The sequence below is a fragment of the Lactuca saligna genome, chromosome 9, assembly GCF_052625555.1.
Source record: "Lactuca saligna cultivar CGN05327 chromosome 9, ASM5262555v1, whole genome shotgun sequence".
Taxonomy (NCBI): domain Eukaryota; kingdom Viridiplantae; phylum Streptophyta; class Magnoliopsida; order Asterales; family Asteraceae; genus Lactuca; species Lactuca saligna.
In genome coordinates this window covers 72,515,556-72,535,361 of record NC_136425.1, presented here as the reverse complement: position 1 = coordinate 72,535,361, position 19,806 = coordinate 72,515,556, and the positions used below count along the sequence as shown (strand labels likewise).

At 31.6% G+C, this 19,806-nt stretch overlaps 1 protein-coding gene and 1 non-coding gene across 2 annotated transcripts; both read right to left on the bottom strand.

Annotated features, from left to right (window-relative positions):
* Positions 1–13,504: 13,504 nt before the first annotated feature.
* TRNAD-GUC (transfer RNA aspartic acid (anticodon GUC)) lies at positions 13,505–13,576 on the bottom strand. The gene has a single exon. It is a non-coding gene; the product is annotated as a tRNA-Asp (tRNA).
* Positions 13,577–13,772: 196 nt separating this feature from the next.
* Positions 13,773–16,611, bottom strand: LOC145014548 (rop guanine nucleotide exchange factor 7-like). Its single transcript, XM_078972935.1, has 6 exons — positions 16,047–16,611; positions 15,709–15,825; positions 15,365–15,594; positions 14,967–15,275; positions 14,521–14,877; positions 13,773–14,418 (listed from the first exon to the last, which is right to left on the bottom strand). Exons 1-6 carry the CDS (start codon positions 16,297–16,299, stop codon positions 13,915–13,917), a joined length of 1,770 nt encoding a protein of 589 aa, XP_078829061.1. The 5' UTR covers positions 16,300–16,611; the 3' UTR covers positions 13,773–13,914.
* Positions 16,612–19,806: the final 3,195 nt, after the last annotated feature.

Here is a 19,806-nt window from a genome sequence, read left to right as displayed (position 1 = left end):
GTGCTGCATCGTGGGTTGTAGCCTGGTTAAATTTAGAAGGGTTAATTTCCATGGTGGGCCTCTAGGGTCATGAGTTGGGCCTTTAGGGCCTTAGACCCATTAATGTAAATGAGCCAAGTTTGGTTGGGCCCATTATAAGGAAACTGCTTTTGGGCCATAATGGAGGGATTTGGACTTAGGATTTTAGGCCCTTGACTAGGTTGTGTCATAATTCTAATTAGGGTTATTTATATTTTTATTTAGTGTGAGATTTTGGCTTGGTATTTGAGCAGCTATTGTTTCAGCAGACTGAGGTGGGTCTTTTTTTATTATATCAATGGGTCGAAGGCACCAATGTTGACCCATTACTTGATATGAGGTCTTAATAGTTGTTATACAATGGTTTGTTAGTTGGCATGTAATGACTTATGTGAAGACCATGGGGGAGCCCATGGCATTCCAGGTAAAGACCATGGGGGAGCCCATGACACTTTGTTATCAGACCATGGAGGGAACCCATATATATATATATATATATATATATATATATATATATATATATATATATATATATATATATATATATATATATATATATATATATATATATGTTGCATGGTATTATGTGGTTTTAATTTTGTGTATTTTGGGAACTCACTAAGCGTTTGCTTACAGTTTGTTAGGTGTTTCAGGTACATCTGGTTCTAAGGGGAAGGGTCCGGATTGATGGTGCAGCATTCACTCTCCAATATTTCCGCATTGTTGTTTTGAATACTCTGATCTTTTGGATAGGATTTGATGTAATGGAGTTTCTGGAAACAAAACATGATTGTAATTTCTAAATATTAAATGAAAAATTTTATCTAAATTTTTGGGCAGTTACACCTGGATTAGAACATTAAGAGACACTGATTGATTTTGGATTTCAATGGTAATTAGAATAGGTTGCTCATGAGGAGTCTTTATTTCTTCAATAGCTTCATCAACAACTGTTATTAATTCATCCTCATGATTATCCTTGGATTTTGATTTTGAGGATATTTCCCTTTCAGGTTCATCAAACAAATTTAGAAAACCCTCATATATTCATAAGAGGAATAGTCTTGAAATTTGTTAATGGGAAGATTTCTTAAGTTTGAAAATCACCATTTTGATATTTCTTCATGTAATTGTCATCAAATGTAACATAATAGCTTTCTTCAATCTTCTTTGATTTATTGTTAAAAACACAATATGCCTTTGATGTCAATGAATATCCCAAAAAGATTCCTTCATCTGCTTTCACATCAAATTTCTTCTGATTTTCTTTGGAATTATATAAAAAGCACCTAGATCCAAACATATGAAAGAATTTAACGTTAGGCTTGCTATTGTTTAGAATTTCATAAGGAATGATTTGAAATCGTTTGTTAATATAAGAGAGATTCCGAGTAAAAAAAGCAATTGCAATAGCGTTAACACAGAAATATAGAGGAACATTCGCAAATGATAACATTGTCCTTATAGCTTCACAAAGAAAACAATTTCGTCTTTCAACTACATCATTCTGTTGTAGAGTGTATTACGAAGAGAAATTGTGAAAAAAATCCTTTGCTTGTCAAGAATTCTTCAAATGCATGATTTGGAATTCTGAACCATTATCACTTCGAATTTCCGAATGAACTTTCGCAATTGTAGTTCAACCTGTTTGATAAAATCAGTAAGCTTTTGAGTCGCATCGGATTTTTGTTTAAGAAAGAATACCGAAGTAAATCGAGAAAAATCATCAATAATATCCAAAATGTATTTGTTATCACCAATGCTTTCGATAGCTAAAGGACCACAAAGACCAATATGCAATAATTCCACTGGTTCTATGATCTTGGTATTCATTGTAGAAGAGTGACTCTTTCTGCTTTGTTTTCCAAGATCACAAGTAGCACACAGATATTCCTTTTCAAATTTAGAAGAGGAAGTCCACAAACAAGATCACCATGCACAAGCTTGTTACTATCTTTGAAGTTTATAAGAGAAAGCCTTCTATGCCACAACCAGCTATCATCCGAAGACGCTTTTTCAAGCAGACAAATAGATGGTATTCCTTGAATCAGGTTTTGATTAAGAGAAAACATTTAGGAGCCCAAACCAATTTGGTCCCATGTGAGGATTTCATTTAAAAGGGAAAAATATTTGTTTTGTCAATCCAAAATGATTTTGTTAGGGGTTAGAAATGGCATCGACCAAGTCCTCACATGATGGCCTGGAGTGCCGCAATCGAATGTTTGGTCTGGGAGGGCTGAATGTGCTATATGGATAAGGTTGCGCCCTTTCTAACACCAATTGGTTTTAGATCAACCGGTAGCGCTAATGCTCAACAAGTGGTATCATAGCCACTGACGAGGGCTCGACTCTTAGGGAGCAATTTCTAGGAGGGTGTTGGGGGTCAGAAATGGCATCAACCAAGTCCTCACACGAAGGCCTGGAGTGCTGCAATCGAATGCCTCGTCCTAGAGGGCTGAATGTGCTATACGGGTATGGTTGCGCCCTTTCTAACAACAATTGGTTTTAGATCAACCGGTAACGTTGATGCTCAACATATTTTCTTATCAAAGTATTGATCATCCCTTTTTCCATTTTAAAAACTTCATTTTTCTTATCACAAATAATTATTTCAACAAAAATAGATTTACTATAAATGCGTTCTTTGTATTTTGAAGCCATCATTTTCGAGAACTCTTTTTCTTCCTTTTTCAACTGTGCTTCGTATTCTATGAGAGCAATTTCTGATTCCGAAGCAACTTTGTTTTCAACATCAAAATCTTTTGATTTTGCAATCGGTTTTGAAATTTGTGACTTTGGTGAACAACGAGGTTTTGGTTTTGAAATTTGAGACAAATCATTATTTTGATTAGAAGATCTTGATGAATTAACAAAACCTTGATCTGGATTCATTCCAATTTCCTTCCAAAATTGTTTTTTTTAATCAATTTTTTTTGTATCTAGCATTCATTTGTCTTTTCTTTGCAATCAACTCCTTAGCAAATTTCTAATTGTTTTCTTTAGGTTTTTCCTTTCTAATTGGTATTTCATTATTTTCCACTGAAGTTTCACTTGAAACTTCTTTTGTACCACTTGGTCCGACCTCATCATAGAAAACGTCCACATGATTTAATGGTTCTGAAACATATTTTCCTTTTGATTTCCAAGAGGTCATTTTTGAGAGACCTTTCGTTTCATCAGCATTGTTTATTGGCTTTGACTAGAAAAATGCATCACAATATTTTGCATTATCAAGAGCAACCACAGACGTTAATTTAGAAGTGTTATTTTTATCCAGTCCTTTCTTTACAAAAACTTGATGTGGTGTTTTCTGAATTGGTGGAAAAACTGTTTCTTCTTCTTTCAAAACTTCTGAACCCTTATTTTCAACAATCTTAGCAAATTCGATTGAGTTTTCAGAAACTAAATTTTTATTTGGTTCATCAAGATTTTTCACAAAATTAGAACAATCAGTTTCGAATTCTACAGATATTTCACTCATTTTGCTTTCATTAAATTCAGAAATATTCTCAGAATTAAGAGTATTTTCCGAACTCAATTTCTTGCACATTAAGTTATATTTCTACATAGCACTCAATTTGAGTTCTTGTTTATCTTCTTCAGTTAAGATATCTTTCAACATGTTTTGATGTTCTTTGGACTTAATATATTCTTCAATTTTCTCAAGTCTAACTCTGTAAGAATCAGAAACATCATCTGAAGACACAATTAATTCACATTTATAACATTCAGCATCAATTTCATCGTCTTTCAATTCAAGAAAATGCAAAATCATCTTATGCAAACCCTTACCTATTTCGCAATCTAAATGCAGATGAGTTTTATTAAAATAAAAACGTTTAGCAATTAAACAGAAAATGCTTTATTGTTTCAAAAGTACTCTATTATCTCTCTTAAGAAAAATAATATCATCTCTAGAGCTATTAAGCTCAACCTCCAAGGATTCTCTTCTTATTCGTCTCTCCTCTTTCTTAAATGTTATCCTATTAAGATTATCATTCATATTAGAATTACAGATAGAATCCTTTTTAATCTATCACTAAAATCAAAAATCGTATAACGTAAATCATTCAATTCGGAATCATAATGTGATGTATTTATATTAAGATGTTTAAGAATAAAGTGTACCTTGTCGATAACCTTCTCACATTCGCTCACCTGCTCCTTGATTGTCTTCGTAGCAAAGCAGCTATCTGAAGCTTTTCCACCATTAGTTGCATATCATTTCCTTTTCAAACTGCCACTCTAAACCATCAAACACTTGCCTGCATAACCATGCTTCTCGGAATTGACTATAAAACACCCACCATGAGCTGGTTTCCTTACTTCATTATCTTTTGAGTTTGTGGACCACACTTCAACTTGTCCATCATCACTGTCCTATTTTACCATTAGCATAGGTTTCACACTTGATGAATTTTTCTTCTGAAACTCTTCTATTTTCTAAGTGTAGTAGGCTTCATATTTATCCTTCTCCTTCTTCTCATTCTGCTTACGTAGTATGTACTCTTTTGCAAAATGATTCTTGCCATGACAATATTTGTAGTCATATCCAGAATCCCCTAGCAAATTCTTCTCTTTTTTCTCATCATCATTCTAAGAATTCTTATATCTCTTTCTCTTGGTTTCTCGTAGTTTGAGTTGCCTTTCTTATACTTGCTTCGGAAACAAGGGAAGTTCTTCTTGAAGAAATTCTTCGGGTTAGATACCACCAACACTTGATCTTCCTTTGAGAGAGCATCATCCGAAATGTCATATTCGGAATCATCAACAACTGATTTCTCTTGCTTGTCACCTTTAGCAACCAACGCCAAAGATCCAACACCAGAGACAATATTCGCTTCTTTAGTAACTTCATCTTCATGAGATTTCAGAATTCCCACGAGTTTCACCAGTGAATAGTTTTTGAACTGTTCATGTGCCTTAATAATAAAAACTATAGATTTCCATTTAGATCTGAGATCATTCATGAATGTTAACTTTTCTTCAATAACTTATTGCTTAATTTTGTATTTAATCATTCTGCTCAGCAAGTGATTTAAGTGATTAACAGTCTGATTTAGATTCCCTTCCGATTTTTGCATAAAAGATCCAAACTTTGACAAAAGTGTCATCTGCAGAGAATGTTGCAAGTCGTCATCACCTGAATACAATACCTTCAGTATGTCCCAGATTCCTTTTGCAGTGTCATATGAATGGATGAGAGGGAATGTGTCAGGAGGAAGAGGAAATCGAATGATTCTCATTACCTTTAAATTACATATTATCCTGTCCTTCTCATCATTTGGAATGCTAGTATGTTCAACAATGATTGCATCATAGTCAGCCTGAGTTTTGACTTCTTTCTTCGAATCTGAATACTTGTATGTTTCAACAATCATTACATGCCAAATACTATATCCATGTGTTTCGATACCCAACACATAATCTTCAAAGTGAAGATCCCAAACCTCATAATCTTCAGGAAAATGATGGAATCCTTGTTGTTGATCCAATGCTACTTGGGAGATTGAATGAGAGAGTGTGAAGATCGTCGTTAGGCATTTTAACGAGAATTCGATGAAACAAAATATAGAATCAGATGTGTAAACTTGAATCAAGTTCAAGGGAAAACGAGAGATTTAGATATGAGATCTACAATCGATTGAGATGATTGAGACAACAAGAACAAATCTGAGAAAACTGAAAAACCCTAATGAAAAAACCATTTACTCAATAGAAGAATAGCGATTGAATTACACTATCACCTGATCTGATACCAATTGATAGAAATATTAAAAGATCGATAGATTATATATTGTGAGACAAATCAATAATATGGAACGATGATGATTGAAAAGAGTTGAATTCTATTAATATCAACAATAGAACAGTTCGTGAAGATGGAACTATTCTTTTTGTGTTGGAAGACGTAGCCCTAGAAGGTACATGCACACGCTATATATAGAATAAACAGTACCTCAATTCTAAAAATGGGCAAACCCTATTTCGGAATCAAAATAAAACATAAATCCGAAACAAATATTTGACACAACACTAAAGTAGACTTAACAAAAGTTTTGCAGTTGGAGTTCAAAAGGCGGAACAAAAATATTAGTTTGAAGTATGAAGAACAAACTTATGCGAATATTATACTACTTATGTGCCAAATTTTGCCCACTTTTGACTTTTTGAAGTCTTTATTCTTTAAGTTTGACCTTAAATATTTTTTTTGTGTGTTATAAATTACTTGATAAAACTTACAACAATGAAAAGACATTTAAAACACAATTCATTCATATATTTTACATCAAATATTATAATATCAAAAACAGAAATATTTGAGATCAAAATTAAAAAATAAAGAATTCAAAAGTCTAAAATGAACAATAAATATGGAACAGAAGGAATATTACTTAAGGTTGGTTTAGCAATGACATTAAATTTTTTTTACAATGTGTGTTAAAATATTTGTTTTGTTTAAGGTAGTACCTCTTATGGTTTTTCCATAAACTGGTTATTTCAAAAGTTTGTAAAATTCATTAATAATATTTTAGAACAAATTGATAAATATAATATAGAAATGAGTATTGAGTTACAATGGTTACATCAAAGATCTAACAAACCTAAATAAAATAGGTTAAAAAACTAACAGAGATTATATCATCACCTACTAAAGAACGAAGTGATTTATATATTAAAACATTAAAAATATATGGAATTATTCTACATATGTTTTATAAGTGTATAATTGATCCCATCTTACAATGTAAATGCATAGACATTAAATGTCATTTGTAGATTTAAACGACTACAAGTACATTAATTCTCGTAAATTGTTTGTTTACCTTCTCATCCAACAAAAAAGATTTGTAGCAGAGTATTCACTAAAATAGCAATGGGTTAACTTCAAGATAGGGTATTTTTAAGTGCTGGCAGATCCAAAAACTTTCTATGTTGACGCCATAATCAATCGGCTATATAACCGGGTCCATTAGGTCATAATCATTTGCTTTTGAATTTCACATAACAAGCAACTTTAATTGATTAATAGGCTTTCGGTGAATCTTACTCTAATAAATGAATACTTTTTTGCCACATATCACACTCACATTTAATTTCAAATGTCATTTTGTGGTTATTTTGAATAAATTTTTTTGCACTTGTCATTTTATAGGTTTTTTCTAATTTTATTAAATTCCACATAATATTAATGTAATAATTACAATAAAGGTAGTAATAAATGAATATCAATTTCATTAATGGACCTACTTTCTAATTTCAAAATTTCCAAATTAAAATTCATTAGTTTCTTTTGTTTATTTATTTAAATTATTTGTTTAATCTGGCTCTTGTTGCAAGATGATATCATGAGATATGTTGAACATTTTGGGAAGTCTGGAAGACTTTCTAAAGGAAGCAATTCCTCGTTTATTACTCTTCTCCCCAAAGTAAAGGATCCTCTTTCTTTAAGTGAGTATAGGCCGATAAGTCTCATCGGCTGTGTGTATAAGATCATGGAGAAAACTCTTGCTCTTAGAATAAAAAAGGTGATCGGGTTGGTTATTGGTGATGTTCAGACTGCTTTCATTGAAGGGAGGAATATCTTAGATGGTCTATTGATTATCAATGAAGTTTGTGTGTGGGCAAAGGTTATCTGTAGGACGCACAATCTCCATAGGAAACCTGTGGCTGCTCTCTCTATCTAAGAAGATTATTCATGGAGTTTGGGAAAATATCACCGGTTTGTTTTCTGTCATTGAAGGAATTGGCATTCCTCTCTCTCATATTTTCAAAATAGTTATTGGTTTAGGTAGGTCTGCGTTGTTTTGGTTCGGCAACTAGACAGGTGATAGGTCTTTGGCCAACAAGTTCCCCCTTGCCTTTGATTTGTGATCGGATCTTCTGGTCAGGAAGGGTGGGCTTGGAAGAGGTGTCCAAGGTCTAGAGAGGAAATTGATGATGTTGATGCTTTGAAGATGGCGGTATCCCATTTATCACTTAGCGATAAGTAAGACTCTTGAAAATCAGTGTTATCTAATGACGGAAAGTTTTTCGTTCATGATTTGAAGTCGCTTATCGACTCCTTTTCTATTGTTTCGTTGAATAATGGCATGATCTGGGTGTATCTTGTTCCTCTAAAGATTAATTGCTTTATTTGGAGGGCTTGTATTGGCAGAATCCCCACAACGAAAGCCCTCTTGTGTAGGGGTGTTTCAATTGACGACTCCTCTTGTCCATTGTGTTGCATGGGTGTTGACGAGGTGGACCACATTTTCACTGGCTGCTTTTTTTCTCAAGATATGTTGGTGTTGAATTTGAGGTGGTGGAATATTTCTGCTCATGATTTTACTTCCATAAGGGAGGTGATTGAGTTTGCGGCTAATTTGGGGAATTGCCCAAAAAATGGAAGATTCTTGTCGCCATCTTCTATGGGGTCCTTTGGTGTATTTGGAATGCGAGAAATGAGAAATTGTTCTTCAAAAAATGTACTTATCCGGCCAAATTGGTAGATGAGGTGATCTCTTTAGTTTTTAATTGGGTCAGGTTTAGAGGGCGTTTTGGGAATGATAGGTGGATTGATTAGTGTTGTCTCCCCTTCAATATTATGTAATTTGGTTTTGTTTTGCCGTGCATAGTTACTTTCTGTGCAGTAGATAAAAGTATTGTTGTTTCCAAAAAAAAATTATTTGTTTAAATTTACATAATATTGAAGGGAAGACAACATTTTTATTTTAATAATTCATTAATTTTCTTATTTTCTTATAAATTCAAAGTTATTAAATATTTAAACATTTATATTTATTTATTTTTTAAATTAACTTATGTAATACATTTGTCTCACAACTAGTATTATATAACAACCCAAATGCTTAGCCCTAATACTATATTTGACCACTTAGCCAATTGACATGAAATAAAACGTATAAACATTTTAAGAACTTTTTATTTTTTCCCTATAATTCAAATAATTGCCATAAATATAAAACTAGAAAATAAAATTACCTTAGTTAATCGTGTGAAAACTTAACTTTTGATATCACTTAGATATTTTAAAATTTTCAAGAAAGCTATTAAAAGTTGAAAATTAAAACTCTATTGCTATTTACGGTGTCCAGTATATAAATTTAATTTAATGATTACCAAACAAAAAATAACAAAAATGTATAGGGCCCACTGCTGAAGTTTTAAATTGTAGACTAATTTTATATACGAATAATTTGGTTTGGAAAAATCCATTGGAGGCCCAGGCCCTCATCTCTTAATACATCAGATCCGCCTATGTTTTTCAGCAACTAGCATACAAAACAAGCAGGTTATTAATTAATGGCTTAATGCTTCAACGAAACAACATAAAAACCGAATATCATTTATCAATTAATTTGGATATAATCCTTAATACTGTGACTCATCAGCAATAGTTTTTGCAAGCCTTATAGTCAAGTTTTTAAATAACGTGAGGCATGGACTTGACGGCAATATCAAAGTTAAGTTATGATAAGTTTTGGCGAGTCATGACGTTTTTCAATGACTATTTTATATACACTAAAAATGATAAATCATATAACTATTGGATTTTATCAAATATATCAAGTTTTTAGAAGTGTTATATTAATATTTAATATAAAAAATTTAATAAAAACTCAATTATTTTATACTCAATCAGAAAAAAACAAACAAAAACCAAAAACAAAAAAACTTGTGCCTTGAAAAAAAAAGCCACGTCATAAAGCAATAAGGTGTGTCTTGATACGTTATTTGAACGGCTACATCACGCATTGCACCATCATGTGCCTTAAGGCGAACTTTTAGAACCATGATTATACGTAACCAATCAGACGTAATAGTAATTGCATGTCGAGTAAACTATGCTCACGAAACAATTTTTAAAAAGGGTAAATATCTCATTCCTTTTCCGATTCCACCTCCCCCCCCCCCCCCCCCCCCCCCCTTTTCGATTTGATTTTTTATCTTTTGTTGTTTTTTTATTTTCCTATTTTGTTTTTGTTTTTTTTGTTTTTAATTTTTTTTTATTATTATTATTATTATTATTATTATTATTATTATTATTATAAATTTCGAACAAAATTTTAGAAATCGGACAACGTTATAAAATTCGAACGGCTATATAAAATCGGTTTTAATTATTTATTTATTTATTTATTATTATTATTATTATTAGAAAAAACATTATAAATGGTCCCTGTGGTTTCTCAAAATCTGAAGTTTAGTCTTCAAGGTTTAAAAACGTCATAGATGGTCCCTGTGCTTTCAAAACTTTTGACGATTGGTCGTTATTGTTAAATACGTTAAGTTTTCTCTGTTAACTGAAGGGTGTTTTCGTCATTTTACTACCACAGGGACCATTTATGATGTTTCCACCTGACACACGTAAGATCGGATTGCCTTCGACATGATCCTTGTTCACTGTGTTAAAATCACCTCATGTTCATAAAAAGGCAAGAGAACAATTTGAAATGAAAATCAACAAGGAAATGCTGGTTATAGAAACTAAAAGGCATGAATTACGCAAGAAATTATTCTGGTTAAAAAGGCAACAGATCTTTGGAGATCAATTTAAAATCATATTTTCTTTTAAGAATCAATTGGATAAAACACAACATCCAGAAGTTCTTCAGCCTGGAGCGAAGGATGTTTCTAAATACAACAAACTTGAAGAACGTTCTATGATGAAGGCACTTAATTCTTTGGCACATGAAGGTTTTTATTCGGATGATGTGGAAAATTCCTTGAACTCGGTTGAATCTTCTCTTCCAGTAACCAGCACAACAACATTTCCTCAAGGGCTTACGCCGAATCTTCGTTCTGTTGTAAGCTAAGCTCTAGCTTTTCCTCCATTGAATGAGTTCTTCCTTTTACCGGTTTAAAAAAAAACAGAACAACATTTATCCCTTTCTCTGATTTTGTATTGTTCCTATCAGCCCAATGAACGTCTGAAAGCTAGAGTGGACAAGGAAGGATCAAGAGTTGTATCTACTCAATTGATAGAAAAATTCATTTTAAATAATCCTTATTGCCCAAATGTCGAAGCTCAGGTACATACATATTTCCAATTTGAGAACATAAGGATGAAAGGGTTGCGATTTGAGTCTGTACAGATAAGAAGAAAGGTGCACAGGAAACAAAGTGCATCTCAATCTCGAATCAAAGTGACCCATGAAGGTGAAGTTGAAATTGAAATCACAGTAAGAAGATATCGAATCAAAACAGGTGACAGGGATTAGGATTTATAGACCTAGAGAAACTTTCAGGTGACTGCTATTCAGAATGGTTTTGGATAAAAACTCCTACGTAACATCATTATGAGTACCAATCTCATATCCTTTCCGATTCTCTTTCCGGTGGATTTCTTTAAATCGGTGCTCGTTAAAGAAAATGGTAAAGAACACGAACAGGAAGTAGACTACTGCTATGAGTGGAAGTTGGGTTTTCTTTTTTTGCCATCTAAGAGAGAGAGAGAGAGAGAGAGAGAGAGAGAGAGAGATTTGTATATTATTTTATTTGTATTTTTTTTAAATAAGTGAAAACATCATAAATGATCCCTGTGGTAGTGAAATGACGAAAATACCCTTCAGTTAACAGACAAAACTTAACGAATTTAGCAATAAGGACCAATCGTTAAAAGTTTTGAAAGCACAGGGACCATCTATGACGCTTTTAAATCACGGAGACTAAACTTCAAATTTTGAGAAACCACAGGGACCATTTATGATGTTTCTTCTTCTTCTTCTTCTTCTTATTATTATTATTATTATTATTATTATTATTATTATTATTATGATTATTATTATTATTATTATTATTATTATTATTATTATTATTATTACTATTATTATTATTATTATTATTATAAATTTCGAACAACATTTTATAAATCGGATGACATTATAAATTTGAACGACTATATAAAATCGGCTTTTAATTCTTTTTTATTTTATATTTTATAAACCAGTTTTTAAAATCGGACGACGTTATATATTCTGATGAAATTTTAAAATTCGTACGGCATTATAAATTTGGACGATATAATAAAATTCGAACGACTATATAAAATGAAACAAAAGCAAAGTTAGTATTTATTTATCATAGATATATTAATTGGTTCATTATTACATTTGCGTGACGTGTTATGCGGGTTGAAAACAAACTTTACTTTTGTTCCATTTTATATAATCGTTCAAATTTTATAATGTCATCCGAATTTATAATGTTGTTCGAATTTTATATGGTTATCGGAATTTGTAATAATAATAATAATAATAATAATAATAATAATAATAATAAAAGAAAAAATAAAAGAAGAAACAACAAAAAGAAAACGGAAAAAAAATGATTTCAAATAAAATGTAAAATGTTGATTAAATTGATGTTAATGGAGGATGGAATAAAATTAGTTAAGAGGAATACTTATAACACAACCTCTTTTTAAATTTATTTGATAAACATGTAGTAACCTTGTTTGATGGATATTGTGGTCATTTATGGAGATGTGAGATGTTGGTGAAACATTAGAAATATTTTGGACATGTAGAGTTTGAACCTTGATTCCATGGAGCTAATGTGTGGATTTGTGTACCTTAATCAATGGGCTCTCATTGTAAGGGCAATAATGATCGTTCTCCTGGGAAAGTAAAATTAATTGATTATACATGAAGGTTAAATACCCACAACATGTAGATTTCTTAAAAATGAGCTTATTATGTACTTGATTGAATTTGTTACCTCCACAACCGGCTGTTGTTCTATGGAAAACTACTTTTAGATAAATAAAATTCAAGTGCAATAGTATAATGAATACTTACTAAAAATAAAAAATCAGTCGATGGACTAGCCGATGATTAAATGATCAAAGTATATCGTTTTTATATATTGTCCCTGTCAAACCAATTTTGATCACAATTATTATTTGCACTCATGGAGAAACATTTTTTTTTCTGTTTGATACAGTACCAGATTTTATTATCGAATTATATTAACAATTCCAAAAACACTATATGAGTTTATCATATTTATGTCAAAAGAACTTTCAATATCAGCTTGTTAGGTTTCTATTTACTTTCTTTCTAGTTTCTACTGTGATCGTCATCTAAAAGCTTTGTCTTCATTCATAATTATTAAACATTTAAACTTGTCTTTATGGAAGAAAAATAATTGATATTATTATCAAATTATTAAGTACTACTATCCTTTGTACTATGTACTTTGAAGAAAAATAATGAGATTGATATTTTCAAAATATTTGTAGTACTTTGAAGAAATAAAATCGAAAGAAAGATGGGTTTTGACTTTTGAATAAGAAATGGCGCCTTGGAAATGTTAATTACATGGGGGAGAAATCGTGAAATCAGAAGCGTGACATGTTTATACTCTGTCACATTCTGCGCGTGATCACGTGCCCTAAATTAAAAGGCTAAAATAGTAAAAACCTTTCAAATTTTGAATTCGTATTAAAAAATCAACAAAAATTAAAATAAAATAGTAAAATCGCCGTTGCCGGGGATCGAACCCGGGTCACCCGCGTGACAGGCGGGAATACTTACCACTATACTACAACGACTGATGATGTTTAAGTTGTATTAACATTTTATTTACCGGCCAATTAAAAAAGATAAATATGTAAATAAGCCAACGAAAATTCCAATATATTTAACTTTTTATCAATATTTCGAACTTAAAACACTTACAAGGTGACACCTTAAAACAAATATTTTACTAAATTACTAGTTGATTTAATTTTACTTTTACAACACACAAACCATAATAAAAATTATATAAAAGTTGTACAACAATACAACTAATAAAGTGGATAAAAGAATATCATATGAGGTAAAACAACCTCTAATAACAATACAAATTCAACCATGAGAAGCTAAATAATCCTCACATCTAACCTAATCACCGTTCCAACTTCGGTAACCTCGCCGGATTCCGGTTCTCTTTCTGGCTCAACGGACCGTCGATACTGCTCCGATTAACCGGCGGCAATTCTCCATTTCTTGTACTCAGACAACCGGGACCTTCAAGCAACTGAACGTTACCTTTCACCTTCGTCTCACCGGCGAGATAGTTCGTCAACGCTCGTTTCACCCCAAACCCTCGCCGCGGCGGCTTGTGGCTGTTTCTGTTCAACGACGGAGTTCTGTCTGTCGTCGCCGGGGCTGCAATAGGTCCAGGGGAAAACTTCGGAGTCGCAAAAGCTGATTTGTACGGCGTCCCTGACGACGGTATAATCGGAATCGGGACTCGCTTATGAGTAATTACATCCGCCGTCGATGGTAAATTATCCGATTGGTTGGTTAAGTCGTCGACGTAGAGTAGATCGTCGATACGTGCGACGATGTTGAACGCGAGACTTTCCAGAACCCTAGAGTAGCTCTCCAAGATCGATTTCCCAACGTCCTGAATGTTCATCTCAGAAATCGTCAATAATCGGATTCATTTTTAGGTTTTTGAAGATTGAAATTTGAAATTAAGGATTTTGAAATTTGAAAATTGAAGTACCTTGTTGTGTTGAATCTTGCTGATGTCTAATGAGGTTTGAGTTAGACCAGGAAAACGATGTTTTAGACAAAGTAAGAGACTTTCAGCTCTTTCAGCTAATGAATCTCTCTTGCATCCATCCGCCATTAAATCCTTCACCATGTCCCACGAAGCTTTCGCCGCCGATCGATTTGGATGAGGTAACGGCCTTGATTGGATCCTTTTCCGCCACACGTAGATCGACGCCTCCACGCGGTTCGCGATTTCTAGAGCGACGTGTTCAGATGAAAGATCGAGACAATCTAACAAACACTCCGGTGAGAATTGCTCTGATGTTATATAACGATAGATAACGTCTCCTAAACAAGCTCTCCCGTTCTACAAAACCAGATTGAAGTTCTTCCAAATGAGCTTTCGATTTATTAAAATTAGAGAAAATGGTGGTGAATTGATTATGATAGTGATACCTTCGGGAGGGATTCAAAGTACGATTCAGGAACTTCCATGTCCGACAAAGCAATACTGTTGATTGACATGGCTGCTTTGAGAATCTGATTAGCGCATTCACGTTTGTGGGTCAACTGTTTCCTGGTGTCTTCTTGAAGGCCTCCGGAAGGGACACGTGGCACCGGCAGCCACCACTTTTCATGATGGCGTTGCGGTTGTTTCCGGAATGAACCTGACCCTGACCCTGACCCTGAAACGTCGTTATCTGAAGCTACTATTCCTTGATCAACGTACCAGAACTCCGTGTTAATGAAACTGTCTAATATTTCCTGTAAAACATCAAATTCTTCTGAATCATTTTCTTCTTTTGTAATCGGAGATGATTGACATTAAACCAAAACAAATGATGAACACTAACCAGAAGCATGGTGTCTAGTTTTCTTAGAGCAGGGAGATTCATGAAAATGTCAGATCTCGGTCTGCAAGTCATGACCTCGAGCTTACTTCCATCTGGAAATGTCTGCCATGAAGGTATTAATTCAACGATATGATCGCTTACACAAAGAAGACAATCCATTTCTCGTTGCCACATTTGTTTCTTCTCAGATTGCAAGGGTTCCAATCTCCATAATTGACCAAATGCAGCGGCTGATTTACAAACACTTTACAAATTAGGACAACACTGATCACATGATCATGAACAATTGAACATGTTCTTCATAAAATTAAGAAAATCGAGAAAAAAAAAAAGATAAAAGTTACCACAAAGATTTGTAATGGCGTTTGAAATGGCTAAAGCTGTACAAACGCCTTTGCCACTTCCAGACATGTCTTCTCCAAGCAACAATTTAGCGAATCTCTCTTTCATCATCTCCGTTTCTAAGCAGATATAATTGCAGAAAAAAAAATTCAAATAGTAAAAAATCATTGAAGTCAATTTTGAATAGATTGTAAAAAAAAACATACAAAATTTTTGATCCTACAGAACATAAATCAATTTCAAGAGATATCTGAACACTAGAAAAACAAATCCCCCAAATTTCGTTTCTCATGAACCCTCGAAGAATTAAATAAAACAAATCAAAATCAAAGCTGCTAACCTTCAAATCTGGAATCAATTTTCGTCAATTTGGAATCATCTTCCAAATGGCGTTTTAATTTCGCTTCATCTTCTGAAATATCACCACATTTCCCGATCAACTGCGTTTTTCTAATAGGCCACCCAAGCGGAGGAGGGGAAGAACAACATTCTTTCGAAGAACTATCCGAATTACTTGAATTCGAGCTTCTTGTACTACTGTCAAACGAATCAAACACATCGTTTCTCCTACTTTTATCACTTGAATTTTCCATCTGAGAATTAAATCAAAACCCTAGAAATCTCGAGTAACTCAAAACCCAAATACTAAAAACCAAAGATGAAACCAATCTGGGCTCTGAATCTTTGTGCTTGCGATGGTGATTATTTACAAGCGTATATAAACAACCAGAAGATGCAAATAGACTTCGAAGTTTGATTTTGCTTTCACTATATCTCAAGATTTGGAAAGTGAATATGTTTTTCTACAAAAAGCATAGGGTTCTGGGAAGAACGTTTGTTGGGGTTTGATTTAAAAGGGGAAAGAAGGTAAAAGCTAAACGCCAACAACGTCTCTCTGACTATGTTTTGAATCGAAATAATGATAAAGAAATATAAAAGGTTACGATATAGCCGTAGAGGGGACGGAAATGTCAATACAAAGAGAAAATAATTTTCAATTTTTACCCTTTAGATTGTAACATTTGATGAAAATAGTCCCTACTTTTGTTTTTTTATCTAGTAGACAAATTTCCTCAAATCATTCTCTTACGTGCAAGACAAAGCATAAACATACAAAGATCGACTCTCTCATACGTGCCGTTTGGGAACAATGGAAAGAAACGTATTTGCTGTCTCTATGCAAATTTAGTTGGTAGCGAGAATGTTGTGACTATCATTTACTTGAATCATTGTGTAGAAAATAATTATATTATATTAAAATTTATGATATGTGAATTGTATGTTAAGAAGGTTTTTATTTATTCTATTATCAAGGTATTGATGAATAATGAGTGTTGATGATCGTATGTATATCCTCAATTGGTAGGCTCAAATTGATGTAACTAGTAATACAATATCTAACAAAAGGATATGAATGAATATAATCTTGAAAAGTAGGTTTATTTATTATTTAAATGAATCAAAAGTTATAATGTTAACTGAGATTTTTAATTTCAGTTCTGTAACAACTTGTGTATTTACATAAATAAATAAAATTTTAAAAAAAAAAATTGGGAATTAGTTTAAATGGAAAAGTTTATAATAATAACCTTAGAACATGTCGAATGAGATGTATGTTAGAGATCAAATATTGATTCAATCAAGTGACTTTTATAATTGTAGATAGTAACTTTTTGTGTAAATATTATCAAATCATTTATATTTATTAAATATTTTTAAATATTTTGTTTTGTGTAATTAACCATTTTATTTTCCACATTCAATTATATATGAGCATCAACATTTTATATTTTTTTTTACTCTAGAATTGATATTACTTATTATATAATCGTATTGTAATATATTCATTTTATTTGATGTTATTGTTCTTTTATTATATATATATATATATATATATATATATATATATATATATATATATATATATATATATATATAAAGGATTTTCTAATATGTACCCTAAGGGCACATATAAGAAGTATTAATTATGAAAAATATTACCATAATTAAATTCGAAATATATTTATTATGAAAATTATTAATGGACTTCACATTTAATTATGGTAATATTTTTTATTATTAATGTATTTTATAATTAATTATGGTAATATATATCATCAATTAATGCTTCTTATATATGCCTTTAGGGTACATATTAGAAAACCATATATATATATATATATATATATATATATATATATATATATATATATATATATATATATATATATATATATTATACTGTGTGCAACGAATACGGTGAATTTTGTATATGTTCTTGTTAAAAATCAAAATACCATAGCTTAATTTCTAAATATCATATTTATCATTTATAACTTTTAAAATAATATATTTTCCCAAATATTTATTTTTAACACTTCTAAAACATTTTGTAATCATTTTAAAACTTTATTTTTATCAACTGACATATGATTCATATCACCCTTTTAAATATGAGTTTAAAATATCATCACTTCATAAATTTTCAAAATATCATATATTACTCCAATTATTATTTTAGACAATTTAATTTTTTTTTTTTTTTATGTTTCACACACATGTATGTTTCCCATCTAACGGTTATACTTTGGAGGAATACTTTTCTGTCTATGTTGGCATTGCCGTTATAAAGAAATTGATTAAAATATGATGTGATAAAGCAAAATAAACATATAAACGAGGTCAATGATTATGGATACTCTTACAAGGTTAGGCATGAAGTCTTTAAACATTACAATCTGAAAAGGGAAAAATAATTTAAACATCCCAATTTAAGCTTTTCCTTATAATTCATCTGTGAGAAGAAAACCCTTGTTGTACATTTATTATTATTGTTGAACAGTACATTATTTATTTTTTATCTTTTTACTTTCCAAATAACCCTAAAAAAGACTGCATTGAATTTGATTAAACAACTAATTATCTCTTTCATAGTTTAAATTTGATCTAAGTATTATAACATTAGAATATCACTTTGAATTTGATTGTTATTAGTTCCATGTATGTACCTAGTTTTTAAAAGACTCAATTTTGTAATTAAAAAATGGCTAATTTTCTTGTACATTTATTCACACAAGTTATATCTAGTGATTTTATGGTTTATGATTAATAATGATTTGTCATTTGTATAATATAGTGCATGTAATAACTGTAAGTTTTTGGTCGCATAACAAAAATCTTACTACCCAAAAAAAAAATTGTTATTTATTTTTTATGTTTTTTGAACACTTAAAAAGGTGAGGGTTAGAAAATTGTAATCCATAGAAATCTGGTGGACCCAATCAGTCATCAGAGGACGGATGAAGGGCAATCCCGTAATTTCGGCAGAATTCAAGAAGGCCTAGTACCGGCTGCCGTTTGTAGCCAGCCCTTGACCTCGTTACCCAATGCTATTGTTTATATACTTTCAGCTAAAATGTCAAATAGATATTTTTGCTACTTGATGTAATGTTTAAATATACATTTCGTTTTATGTGTATTTGTGTTTGAAGTATTGTATTTTTGAAAAACTATAACTAGAATATTGCACTTCAATTTTTTAATTATTTGAAAGAGCTTATTAAAAAATCCTGCTATATCACTTATAATCTCATATTTTAACCGAATAAATTAATATAAAATGTTGGTATGTAACTTGTAAAATTATTTGTGTAATTTAAAAAAAAAAATGATATATTTATTAAAACAAATAATAAGTTATTATAGAAACTAGTTGGGACCCAAATTGTAATTTAGTTTTCTTGTAAAGAATATCAAAACCTAGACCTAAAATGAAAAACATTGTATATAAACTATAGGGACCAAAAGTGTAAGCCATTCAAATTTTTTCAAATTGAAAACTACACGGAGGAAGTTTAATTTCATAAAATTAAAACTATAAGGACCAAAGGTTCCTTTTGCTCATTTCTTTTTTTATCTATTGGTGGTGGTTCGAGAAGAAAGGGTTGTCACTATAATAACCTTTGGTGATGGTTTGTTGGGAAGTAATAGGGGGAAATGATCATGGGATTGGGTATGAAACCTTGCTTGGTTATGCCCTAATGACGCATAGGGATTAGTGTTTATAGAGACTACCTGAACTAAACTCGGAACTGAATCGA

Coding starts and splice junctions, on each gene's coding strand:
- LOC145014548 (XM_078972935.1), bottom strand. CDS start 16,299: ATGGAAAATTCAAGTGATAAAAGTAGGAGAAACGATGTGTTTGATTCG. Junction 15,826..16,046: donor AATTGATTCCAGATTTGAAG/GTTAGCAGCTTT, acceptor ATATCTGCTTAG/AAACGGAGATGATGAAAGAG. Junction 14,878..14,966: donor ACTTTGAATCCCTCCCGAAG/GTATCACTATCA, acceptor CTGGTTTTGTAG/AACGGGAGAGCTTGTTTAGG.